The 14,092-nt window shown below is 45.1% G+C and overlaps 1 protein-coding gene across 1 annotated transcript in view; it reads right to left on the minus strand.

The window, feature by feature from the left end:
- LOC147727850 (CCR4-NOT transcription complex subunit 6-like) overlaps positions 1–14,092 on the minus strand; it is a 1,257,974-nt gene that overhangs the window by 98,188 nt on the left and 1,145,694 nt on the right. Inside the window, exon 11 of the mRNA XM_086961812.1 lies at positions 8,171–8,376. Within this exon, the coding sequence (XP_086817938.1) occupies positions 8,171–8,376 (206 nt within the window). The remainder of the gene's footprint in view (positions 1–8,170; positions 8,377–14,092) is intronic.

Here is a 14,092-nt window from a genome sequence, read left to right on the forward strand (position 1 = left end):
GTCGCCTCCCCTTCGACGTCCAAAGCTGCTGGGCCGCTTCCTCGCCCTTAAACGCGGTGGGCCTCCCCGCAGGTCAGAGCCCACGTATCTGGCTCTACACTGTACGCCGCGCCAGTTGTGCACAGTACTGGGATGTTCTCGACTTCCGGCAGCAGCAGTTTGCCAACTCCAACTCGCCGGTCTCGGTACCTCCGCGGGGCCCCAGTGCTCGTGTTGAAACTAGGCCCGCACGCGGGCCGCTTGCCTCGGTAGACTCCTTCACAGCCTGCCCGTCTGCGGGGCCTGCGCGGTCGGCAGCCTCCGGCACCAACAGGAGTCGATTGGCGGGGCCCCCGGAGCGGTCAGTGCCAGGGGGCCTCGAGGGCACAATCCGTCACCGTTCCGGGCAGTCGGCGGCTCACCATGAAGCTGTACGCCGCTATGTGTGGTGGACGATGGGCGGGAGCTCCACAAGTTGCTCCCTACCTCGCCGCCATCTTGGCCATGCCCCCACAAATAATGTTTTTAAATTACACTGTTCAACAAACTTCTTGTCTTTACCTGGCTAAGATAAAAGATTTAAGTAAACGGTCTATACCTAAGCCCAGATCTGACAGTAATGAGACTACAGAAGAGGAGGTAGACGTACCCTATATTTCAAAACAAAACAGAACTAATCCTGATTGGAAAAAATGGTTAATCTGGCCCACAGACACAAATAACTGTCAAGATAGATTCCTGAACAAAGCACAAGGGTTCACAGTGAATAGGCCAGATCCAAGATACTCCCAGAGACAACATTCAGGGATAGTAACTACTTACAGTGTAGGAAAACTATGCCTTGAATGGCAACAGAAATCCACACTTCCAGAAATCAAAAAACACTTATCTTTACTTAAAGAAGGCAATGATTTGCGAGATTTCTTAATGGGGCCTCGCAAACCACGTCAAAAAAGTTTCATATACGCCGGTATATACGCTGCTTACAATGAAGCTTGGAAAATCACGCAAATGGAAACTGCAGAAAATATACGAGAAATTGATCGTATAAATTTAGAGAAAGCTCTCTGTAGTGGAAAATGGGTTAACGACTCTGTCCTCCAGAATGTATTCTTTGGACAGCATTGTATCATCTGCCATTGACATAATAGAGCAGGACTTGCTAATGTTACAACATGGCCAGTCCCAATTACGTTCTATAATGCAGCTAGGCTGGACGTTACAAAATCTCCGTTCAGGCTACGTGCCATGGCGTCTAATCAACACCACGTCATTGTTTGATGTATTTTACCTTACAGATAAACAAATCTCTTTGGCACAAAGAGGAGCAGACTATACGGTGCTGAGCATTGAAAAACTGGAAAGATTACCATTGACAGTTTCTGAGAAGCCTGTCATTGAATGGATAACACATGGCACCATCACGATACCAGTGACGATTTTCCATTTTCAGTATTGCTTAAGCCACATACCAGCGGGCCTGTATGAAAGGTTGGGTAAAGAATACATTAAGTCGACCTGGACTTTACCGTATACACACACAAATGTTGGAGTGGGGGAAAGGAAGTATTTCTTAGTGGTAAAAATTGTAAGAACTCACTGAGTGGTACACTCTTATGTGAAGGTATTAATTTACACGGAGCCTGCAAAGGTTCTTCAAACAACCTTTCCTGCCACCTGCACGGGACACCAGCAGCCTTGATGGAACCAGTTTTCAGGCAGCTTTCCAATGGCAGCTACGTTATGCTCAATGATCACAGCTGTTGTGGCATGGTGCCAGGAAGAGCGCATCTAGTTAGTGTGTAGGCCAGGGTCACTTGTTGTATGCAAGTATTGTTTCCAAAAAGCAAGACAGACAGGGAGACGGCATGGCCTTCACTGAATATCTCTTCTATACGAATTGATACTTTAAGCAGAATGAAAGACATTCTTTTGCAAAAAACTGTGCCATTGACCTCGTCCAGAGAAACGTATGATCTGCAAGTTGCAAGGACTTCTGCAGAGATACATGCATTATTATCAACAAATTGCCCAGTACATTTCGCAGAAATATTAGGTCAAATCTTAAACATGTCTGATACCAGCGGCATCGCACATGTATTTAAGACAATTTTTTTGCGACTTAACACCATTTGAAGCAGTCCTCTGCATTTTTCCAAATTTCGTGCACTCTGTGTTCGGCAGCCTGCCTCTCATTTTGGGACTCGTAGCAGGAATTCTATTTTTATTCCTTCTGCTCGGATATGGCAAGACCAGCCACCAACGATACCCAGGCTACCATGGAACAAGCTCTCCTTGCCATGAGGTATCGTGAACGCATTACACAGGTTCTTGGCTTAGCTCGTTTAAGAGATCTGAACACCACTTGGGTCCTTTCGTTCAGACCAATCTGGCAGATTGCATCTTACCTGTTCTAAGATGCCAGCTTTGCGGAGAGGAATACGTGTTGGTACATTTGTCTTACACTTCCATCAGTCCTGCCATCGGATGTGGACGTCTTGCTAGGTCGGGTAACAACTCACGCGTCGTGTTGCCCCCAACGGCTACCAATTCTGATGACGGCATTCATTGAGGTCTCACCGGCAAGTCTAAATGAGGGTGAGATGCGCAACTCTACAGGCAAACAGGTACCACCTACTGCGGACATTGCTAATGCATCAAATGCTGACGGCGATGATCCTCATCTAGCACATTTGAGCTGCTAACTGAAGTGGCTCCGCTTTCGCCTACTATGGTAGACAGTTTCTTTGCCAGCCTAGCCGATCTGATGTTTCTCCTGACACCGAAAATAACTTTTGATTCATGCACACAGCGTTCCCAGACCTCGGAAATTCGGCCTTCGTTTTTTTCAAAACAAACCATCTAACAATTTGAAATTTTTCCAAAATAGAACTTTGGCACTGAGTAATCTGCTTAAAGTAGAACTATTCTTAGAGAACAAGATTTCTTTTGGAAAACTTCCTAAATGACAATATTTGGCCTTGTCCTAAAAAACAAAACAGTTTATGTATTATGCTATGGGATAGTCTCGACTTTTTTGCTGTACCTTAAGAGACATTTCATGAATGTAATTTCGTATTTCATAAAGGTTAGAATATATGCTCTCATAATATGCTTCATATCTGTTGAGACTTGTTTTTTTCATACATTTTATACTCATTTCATGTGAACAAACCTTTTCAAATGCAATTTGTATTCTGGGTGGGATTGTAAACACTAGCTTTAGAAATGTTCAGTGCTTATACGTTTAGTTTTATTGAACTTAACATCGTGGAGTGGGTGTTATGTACGAATCTAGGACCCTAGTGTAATTTTCCTGATTCATGCCTATATATAGGTATAAATCACCCGATCCTTATATAGGCATAGAAATTATACCCTTATTTAGACTGAGCCTGTGCTGCCCAAATACGGCATGGCAACTTCCACTAAGATCCGAGAATCCACAACGATTTCTTGGAAAAACCCGCCTTCTGCAGCTAGGGACTTCCCCTTACCTGAATACTAATTTATCTAGGAAATCATGGAGTTTTCAAAGAACTGAGTCTTTGATGACGTTATAATGTCCAATCATACGTCAAACTCGGCACCTTCAAGGTATAAATAAGCCTACATTTGCCCATTCAAACACACAGTGGTTTGGAGCAGTTAGACTATCTACTTGCCCGACGTGCCCTGCAGCAGCAAGTGCCGAAGGAAGCCGACCCTCCAGCTGACGCACTGAGAGACGCTGTCTTTTCTTCTGCCGAGAAATCCAGCTCCAGTGTTTCCAGGTTACCCTGGCGGGTTACGGGGATATCGAGTCCTGAGAAAGAGAAACAAGACCTCCTTCATTCTAAAACCAAGGTACCTTAGACCCTTAGAGAATTCTTGGAAAAGATTCTTGGCAAAAGAATACTAAACTTAGGCTCCACCTCACTTACTTCTTCCCTCGTACTAGACCTAGGTTAGGTACATCGGGATAGGCGTATTTTAGAAGCACCAGTTGAGTACTTTTAGTCATTATTTATTAATGTATGTATCTTATGTTATTTTATATGGCTGAGAAACCATACCATGCTTTTACAGTATTATTTTATAATACTATTCATACTGTACGCATTATAATTTATAACCAGTATTACGATTGTGGCAGTACATTTCTTATGTCTGAGAAAATAAGACTGTTTTTATTGAAAACGCCCGTCTCTCTATTTTCTCAGCACCTCTGGTGAAACGAAGCATGCACGATTGACTGAGTAAAATAGCCATGTATTGTTTCCGCGACTCTAGAGATTGATTTCTTATTCTTGGGAAACAAAGTTGTCATGTTTATGCGGTTGTCAGAAACTAATCCTTTCCTGTGAATTCGAGATAGTTTCTAGTGACCTCTGAGCTAGCTGGCACTCACAATTAAGTCTAATATGTGCGATAGAGACCTAGTCGACCTCAGTCCTACGTCTAAACTATAGTATATGTTATTCCAGTGCGCAGAGCCTATTGGGAATATAGGAACCACACTACAGAAGCTGAAGAGGAGGGTAGTCATGGAGGGTCACCAGGTTCAAGTGTCAATCTAGGGCCACCAGTATTAGCTTTGCTCAGTACCACCTCACTTTCTTCTGGACGGATTGGATTAGCAGCAGAGACTGAAATGCATATAGGAGGCCAGAATAACCAATGAAGATGGAATGCTTTCCCTAGAGATCCTCCAGGAGGAAATTCTTGAGTTAAAAATTTTGAACATTGAGCGTTTTCTGAGGTAGCAAAAAAGATCTACAGAGTGCATGCCCACCATGTGATTATACCTTGTGTCAACTCCAGATGCAACTTTTGACCTGAAGATGAAGCCTACTGAGCTCATCCACCTGATCTGGAGGGACCCCACCAGGAGATTTCACCGTCAGGGAGACCTTGTGTAGTTCTGCTACTGTACAGCCTCACATCATACAGACAGAGCTGCCCTGCTTGCTGCAGTACCAAATGGCGACTGTTGTCTTTTAGCAGTGAGGTCAACCTGCTTTGACGGAAGGATACATGCCTTGAGGGCCAGGCAGATTACCATGCGCTTCCAAAATACTGATGTGATGGAGCTGCTACATGGGAGACCAGAAACCTCCAGGTCACCACCTCAACCGTCGGTGCAAGCATCAATCACCACTGATATTTTGGGAGGAGGAGGGGACATGCGTGCCAGGTTGGCATACACCTCCCACTACTGAAAGTCTTTGGCTTTGAATAAAGATGGGCTCCTACCTCCGAAAAGACGGATATAAAGACCTGAGGGGCCAATATCAGGCCATAGATAGGACTGTAAATTTGAAGTAGTCCGACCCAACTACAAAGCAAAAATAATTTTTGTGGGCCTGCAGGTCCAGAACATTAAAATTGACATCCTGCAGTTCTAGGGATATCGCCCAGTTCTTAGGATCCAAGGCCAGCACCCCTGAGAATGTGTCATCATTCTGAACAACATCTTCTTGAGGAACAAGTTCTATTTTCTGAGGTTTAATATCTGTCTCAGACCCTCATCTTTCTTTGGGGACCAATAAATACCTCTCTACCTTGGGTACAATACTGATTGCTCCCTTGGTAACTAACATCACCACCTATTGGAACAGAAGAGCAACACAATCTGCAAAAGTCTTGAGCAAAAAATGGAGGAGAGTGAGATGGCAAGCACAAAAGTGAAAGGCATAACCATGTTAAACAATACTGAAGAACCCACTAGTCTGACATAAGCAAGTGCCAGTGGGTTAGACATTGCTTGATAAGACCTTCCTGGGGGGCCATTGTTGGCTGATGGAGGAAATACTAAAAGGGCTTAGTGGCAGACATGCTGAGAGAGGAGGGGAGGGCTGCCGGTTTCGATTTTATCCCTTTCAACCGCCCCTGCCCTTGGAGGCAGGAAAAGGGTAAACTGGATTTGACAGCTACCTCTACCGTTAGGTAAGGCCCCTGGAATAGCCTCTAAAACTTCCAATACTGTTGATGGAACTGGCAAACAAGGATAGGCAACCAAAAGGAAACTCTGCTGTCCTTAAATGTGTTCCAGGAAAAAATGTGCCTTTCGCCAAACAAATGAGCCCTTTAAAAAGGGCATATCCATAAGTGAGGCTTAGATGTCTTCAGAAAACCCAGTGGCACACATCCAAGCGTGGCATCTGGTTCCTACAGCCCATGCAACACAATCAGTGTTATCCAGGTGGGACAACAAAATAGATTTTGCTGAGGCCTGGAAATCCTTGAACTGTCTGCGCAAAGGAATTCCATGAGATTTCAAGAAAAGCATCTAAAATCTCACTCCCAATGTCCAGAGGGCATAAGTGACAGGACCCAAGAGACCAACAGCATTCAAGGAACTGTGCACTAAGCTACTGGATGAAAAGACTCAAGACCGAAATGCCTTTTTTCTTTAATACTCTGTCCAGTAGGAAAATATGTTGGATTTACTTTGCTTCTAGGGGCCTGAACTAGAAGAATCTCAGAAGTAGGATACTGTTTTAGAAAAGTTGGATCACCTGCATTTGAGCTTGGGACATCCAGAAATCGACTGACTTACTGGCATACTGGAGCAAGGCTTGACTAAGCCGCCACAAGTTAATCAGTCCAGGCTTCCTTTAATGGTAATGAGGGCTTCAAAGGCTAGACCACAACATTTTGGCTGGATGGTTGGCCTTAGTCTCTGTTGTAGGAAACTGCTGATTTAGCACCTTACAGCTCTTCATACCGGCACTGCAAAAGAAGCATACTATTTTTTAGGGATCCCTAAGGGTAAATACAATTCTGTCTCTAGCAAAGGTTGCATCATAGTAATGAGAGGGGAGCAAGAGTTCTGGCTCTTCATCATCATCTTCACTGTGGGGAAAATGCTCAAGATCAAAGACGACAATCAGAGCAAAATAGGTTGTTTTTAATGTTCCCAAAACATTACCTCTGAGGCTAAGGAACAGGAGAAGAGTTTTCCTCATACTTAGATTAAGTCTTGTTTATTGTATAGTGCAACATTGGCACACCCTAGCTGAAGTCAGTTCAGCATCTGCGATCAGATTAGGAGTGGAATCCTGTACTGGCATCTCTGGAGCCGGGGTTGTGCGAGTAATCAAACAACTGTTGAGTTATGGCCTGACAGTTTGTATTAGTACAGGGTCAATCTGTGTCAGGAGAGGATCCGGACATGAAGCCCACAACAGATTTGTGAAGCCAGGAGGTGCACATGAGGAATCCATGACCATCCCGAAGAGCTGCAAACAGCATGGCTTTCTTAACACCTGCAGTTTGCTGCAGATTCAACAGTGGCCAGGAGAACTTGTGGCACATCGGCTCAGAACAAAAATCAGATCAGAGTCTGGCTTTTTGAGCGTTGCCTATAAATTCTTTCCTTAGCGTGAGAACATAGAAGAGGTGAAGCTCCCCAGCTTGAAACTTGTGTTTCCTTTCTGACTCGTCTTACAACTTGTTTTTGAACTTGCCTCAGGTTGGTGAATGGGAATGAACCTGGAACAGCCCCAAACTTAGAGTGGGACAGACCCGGTTTCTTATGCTCAGTGATCTAGAATTTAGCTTCTTATTCTCAACTGCACATTCGCTGCATCAATAAGCATTTGTCAATGGACAGGCTTGGTACTGAAGCATCAAAATAAATGGCTTCCAGGCCCATAAATAACATCATCTTTCAGCAAAATTTAAACAATGGAGTTTTGGGTCACAACGACCCTGCACACTGTCAAATTTTTTTAATAAAAAACACTTCCAAAAGAAGTTTGAATAATTGAAGTAACTAAATGCCAGAGCTGAAGAACTGACATCACTCTTACATACCGCTCGGTCATTTTTATTTTACGAAGTTTAATATAGCGCAAACTTGACCCAAGTCGGGTATCAGAGCGCTTTACATAGCACCAGTTTCGTTACATGAGGACAAATTCATTTTTGTTAGGCACAGGGAGTTAAGTGATTTGCCCAGAATCACAGGATGTTCAGCTTCATTGCCGAGACTCAAACCCAGTTCCCCAGATTCAAGGTCGACCGCCCTAGCTGTTAGGCCCACTCCTCTCCCAGAGACATCAGGTACAAAGGCTAGACGGAGACCAATGGTCCAATCTGCCAGCATGCAGACCCTATGCACATGTTTCCGGATCCAGTCTGTATTACTTAAGAGGCAGAATTAGATGAATCTGTGATTAGAAAGATCCATCAGAATGATACTTACCTTGAAATCAAAGGTATAATTGGTGTAAGGCATCGAGTTGTTTTCATAGGCGCTCCTTAACTGAAAGCCATGAGATATTCTCCCATCTGAGATAGGGCCGTTCTTTCCATTGTTGTGAAAGTTCATGAGGCATTCATTGTATCGAAGTTCCTTAAAGTCTTTGTGATTGTCCGCAACTACTCCACTGCTCAAATATTCCACAACGCCTATGCATCAAAATAAAAAAGGGAGAATTTAATTAAGCAATCTGAAAGAAAAAAATGTTGTTTCAAACACTGATTATTTGTAGTGGAAAGCCAAGTCTGGTGGTGTAGGTTATTCAGTCACAGTTTTGGTGAGGCTTAGGTAGCTCCTCAACTTATTATGCTCTAACTTTGGCAAAGAGTAAGACATTATCATCCTGTCACAATTGAAGTGTTACATGCAGATGTACCAATAGTTCTAAAGAACAAGTAGCCAACGTCAGTAATGTTCTTTCTGATGACTACTCTAACCACAGATTCCTTACCTTTTGAATCCTCTCAAGCTCCAGTCTAGATACAGTAAATGGATGGCAATAATTCCAACCCACCAGTAAGTGACACAATCAGATTCCATGGTGGCTCTGTCCCACCACTGGAAGTGACACAAAGCTGCAGCCAGGTGTCAGCATAGGCTCACACAAAGCACGCGTAACAAGCATTGGCATAGCCAATAGGTCTCGCCTTTGGGTCCTTATAAGTGTATAGCCAGCGTTCTTGGCGTTGCCAATGTTTTCAAGCTATGTTATAGAGCATTGTGGCTGCTGTGCAGCATGTTGAAAAGTTATAATAAAAAAGTATTATAAGTATTTTTGTTACCTTGTATATAACCAAGAAGATATTATGTATAATGGAATGACCCAATTAAAAAAATGACAGTGTAAAGGTAGTTAAGTTAAGAATCATGATATTCAAATTTAACTGCGATTTTCTGTGATTGTAATTTCTTAAGCATAGCTTTGATCGCAAATTGTATATTATAACGTTTTCAACTATGCAAAGCGTTCTGACGTGTACAATAAGAGGTTGGTGCTATAAAAGTCCTCAAAGAAATAAAGGCCTTGCATACATCTTTGTGATACGCTGCTGTATCTTGCAAACTCTTATTTTGCGTTCAATGCTTATTCTGTGACAATAATAAGTGCGTTGAGAACAGTCCTAAAGTCTGACATCCAAAATCGAAAGGGGTGCACGCTTAGACATCATTTTTTTTTCTTATCTGCCAGATGTTTTTATTGAGTAGATCAAAGGGGCGAGCAAGAGTTTTCTGAGATATAATGTCTGTGTTTGGGGAGCCCAGATAGGGGTGAGAAGTGGTCGTGAATCACCGCCCCTTACGTCTGGCCAGCAGCGTGGAGCCTCTGTAAACAGCCGGGTGACACGAGCACAGGCGCATCAGTCACAGGAGCCGGGCACCAACCTCATCTCACATAATGTCCAAGTGTTAGCCGCCCTGTAGTGTGGCCACTTCAAAAGGAAGAACATATCGGAGCCCTTCCCCCACAAGCCCACTTGTGCATAGAAACAAAACGATATCAGTTCCCTAATCTTGGTGGGAAGAAGAGCGCCTGGGCAACATGACTGATGAGGCTCTTGTTTTCACTTGTACAAGGAGTAATGCGTACAACTGTTCCAATGTGTGGTGAATGAGGTGTTGTACACAACTATAGATGTTTATTGTGTACTTTTTCTTTTTCGGATCACTAAATGGTTTTACGGAAGAAGAATCAATTGATTTATCTCTTTAAAATCAAGGAATCAGATTTAACATTTCAATTTGTCAGATGCTTCTTTGATGGGGAGGGGTCCTTTTTAAAAGCTTTTATTTACATCTTCCAATAAATAAACACAGGTTCCATATGAATGTGAAGAACTGTACAAAGAACCACGTCCCGTGAGTGATGTGTGATGTGCGCTAGCTGAAAGGGTGCCCGTAAGTGGTGCGCGCTACAAGGAAGAATAAAACGAGGAATACAGCTGCCACCCTGCGCGCCGCTGCTCGCTCCCGCAAGCAAAACACTGTGGGAGTGACACATTGGAAAAGAGGTGGGACATGCACCCGCCTTTGGCCATTAGCTTGCTTTCATTATTAAAAGCCACACGCAAAGGCCAATCCAATATGTGGGAGGTGTGTGGGCGGAGTGAGACCCACACAGAAAAGTTTGCTCACAAGAATCCTCCCGCTAGGCTCGACCTAAAAAGGATAAAGACCAAATTAAGGTCCAGCTTTAGCATAGTAAGAGGAGCAGGTGGACACATATGAAAGCCATTTAATAAATGCATCACAGTGGGTGACTTAAATAAAAAGGGCTATCAAGCAAAATAAGAAATGTCAAAAGGACTAATAAGTAATATTTGACTGTGTCCAGCAAATCTTTGCCAGACCAAAGACAAACAAAAGAACATCCGGCAGCTTAGTATGAAGACAACTGGCCTGTTTGTCCTCACGATAGGTAACAAACCTAGAAAAGAGGTAAGCGTATCCACTGTATGCACACACTGCCCGCCCTGGGCCCACGAAATAATTTGCCATACGAGCTACACGTACATAAGAGCGATGTCAAGCACAACTGAGGCGACTGCACATGATCGGCCTGCTGTGCTTAGAGCACTCACATGGAATGTACGGGGCCTCAATGACTACCGCAAACTTAGGAGGGTGCAGAGCTACCTGTAGCGACAGAGGGTGGATTTGGCCATTGTGCAGGTGACCCATCTTCCTCTCACAAGTAGGAAGCTACTCAGTAGGGGTCTGGTGGATAATACCACAGCAGCAGGCTTTACGACACTCCAGGGACGTGCTGACCTGGGTTAATCCTAGATCGAAACTGGCTCTGACGCTTCTGAAGGCGGACCAGGAGGGCCGTTTCGTGATATCACATTGCAAAGGGATGGGGATGGAACTAATAGTCATCAATGTTTATGGCAAGAATTACGACTCCCCGGAATTTCATCATAACCTAGCGAATGTTACACACACTTATTCCACTGCGCAGGTGCTCTGGGGGGAGACTTCAATTTGGTGCTTAACCCGGCACTGGATAGATCAGCTGGCCCACCACGTAAGCCCTCTGCCACTGCGCAAACGCTTCAAACGGAGCTCACTAGTTTGGGCCTGGAAGATGTATGGAGGTACAGACACACATCACAGGGAGGTTACACATACTATTCTGCCTACCATGATATTCACACCAGAATGGACTACTGGCTGGCGCCCTCCTCCATGATGGGGCGCATAAAGGATTGTGAAGTCCTGACACGCACACTATCAGACCACTCTCCACTCCTGCTGGTACCAGTGGCTCCTACGAAACGGATCCCCCCATTTACATGGCGTTTTCCCCCATACTCATTGCTGGACCCGCTGCTTAGGGGAGAGCTGGCGGAAGAGATTGATGTCTTTTTCGAGGCTAACATTGGATCTGTAGACAACTTCCAATCTGTGTGGGAGGCTTTTTAAAGTGTACATTAGGGGCATAGCTATGTCGAAGCACTCGAGAGTTCTCAAATCTATCTGGCAGAGACTGTTGATGTTAGAAAAACAACTAGCGACACTTGAGAAACGGCAGCAGAGCACTTCAGACTCAACTGTAGCAGATGAAATAAAATCCTTTATTACTGAATAGAACGAGGAAGCAGACAGGGAAGTTCAGCACATGGGGAAATATGCGACGGCACTAACATATGGAGAGGTGGAGCGGCCTAGCTCGCTCCTAGCTAGATTACTTAAGGGCAATAGGGGGAAGACTCAAATCACCGAGCTGAAGAAAATAGACGGCCAAGTCGTCACTGACGAGACTGATATAGCGAACGGGTTTAGGAGTTATTACTCAGACCTGTATTCCTCAAAATGCGGAGACCTATCTGACGATATCACGGATTATTTGGAGCACATAGATTTACCCATGCTCACTAACACGCATCGTGAATTCCTTATGCTGCCCATAGGGAAAGACAAAATCATAGAGGCCCTAGCGAGCATGTGCTCTGGAAGCGCACCTGGTGCAGATGGACTCACAGTAGGCTTTTATAAAGCATTTCAGGACAAGCTAATCCCACATTTATCCACACTGTTTGAGGACATCTGTATTGAGGGCAGAATGCCGCAATCCATGAGGGAAGCACTAATAGTCAAAATACTCAAGCATGGTAAGGAACACAACGAGTGCAGCTCATACAGTCCACTATCCCTACTAAATGTGGACGCCAAGCTCTACGCGAAAGTGTTGGCGACCCGACTCGCTCTCCTGGCCCCAAAGCTGGTTGCTCCAGAACAGGCGGGATTCATTCCCAGTAGAAACTTGACATACAATATTCGCACGGTACTTGGAACTATTCAGTATGTTAAGCAGGACGCGAAGGCAATCGCGGTTTTCCTAGATATGGAGAAGGCCTTTGACTCTGTTGAGTGGCCATTCATGAAACAGGTGTTGCAGCGACTGGGACTGGGCGAGCCATTTCTACAAATGCTAGGCGCCCTATACCACAAACCGACGGCAAGGCTCCGATTAGCCGACCTGGTGACGGACCCCTTCCCGATTAGCAGGGGAACTAGACAGGGCTGTCCGTTATCCCCCCTATTATATGCACTAGTGGCTGAGCCGCTCGCCTGTGCACTGCGGGAATATCACAGTAACGAGGGTGTAAGTTTCCAACATATAAGATCGTAGTCTCGACGTACGCAGACAACACCCTGCTGTATGTTAGAGACCTAGAACACAACTGGTCATCTATGCTTAGAGAAGTAGTTCGTTTTGGGGCGCTCTCTGGTCTGAGGGTCAACTGGTCGAAGTCAGTGGCATTTCCCCTAACCCCGGCGACCTGCAGATTTGAAATGGAATTCCCGCTGCAATGAACTGTGGATCCGGTTAGATATCTAGGAGTTCGGTTGCACACGGACTCGGAAACACTGCTCAGAGAAAACTACGGGGTGGCATACAGCAAGCTGGAAGATGATGTAGAGGCGTGGTGCAGGCTCCCGCTATCCCTTATGGAACGTATAGCCATCATGAAAAGGGTGATACTGCCCAGATTCCTCTTCCTGTTCAGCGCCATTCCGATGGTGCTGTCAAAAGCCTTTTTCCAGACTATGACACAGCTTATGATTAAGCTAGCATGGGCAGGCAAGCAACCTAGAGTGAAGTGGACTATCCTTATGCTGCCGTACAGTATGGGTGGATTGGGAACTCCGGATTTTGAGCTATATTACAGGGTGGCGCAGGCGGCCCACCTACACACTTGGATACATGGAGGCACGAACATTCCTCATGTGCGCATGGAACGAATCTTTGCTGACCCACTATCTCTCCCAGCCACGATTTTCAGACCGGTGGATGGAAGGACGGGCATTTTAGATTCTATCACTGCTACGAATCATGCTTGGCACTCCCTCTTACAGGCTCAGGGTGGCGTGTTGCTATACTCACCAAGCATGCCTCTAGAGTGGATTAGCATTATGCAAACTGGGCATCTGTGCGGCGGGAGATTTATTCTCGGAAGGTAGAGTCAAAACATGGGATCAGATAGCGGCAGGTGGCGGTGACGCCCCATTGCTGCTCCGTTTTCAATATCACAGGGTGCGCAGTGCCCTTTTAGATCTGCTAGGACCAGATTTGGAGGAGCTATCAGAGGTTCAGGAACTCACATACGTAATCAAAAGGGAGACTCCCCGTAAGCTAATAACAAATCTGTACAAGGCAGCAATGGCGCACAGGGAGCACCAGCTTATGACAGCCAGAGCAGCCTGGCAAAGAGACCTACAGGTCACAATCGATGACGATATGTGGCGGTACTGCTGTATGAGCACTAGGAAGCTGTCACTGAACGGTAGGCGCAGACTGGTTCACTTCTAGTTTCTCCAAAGAGTGTATTACACCCCAGAGAGACTTCACAGATACGGTCT

This window comes from Lissotriton vulgaris, chromosome 3_1 (assembly GCF_964263255.1).
Source record: "Lissotriton vulgaris chromosome 3_1, aLisVul1.2, whole genome shotgun sequence".
Lineage (NCBI taxonomy): Eukaryota > Metazoa > Chordata > Amphibia > Caudata > Salamandridae > Lissotriton > Lissotriton vulgaris.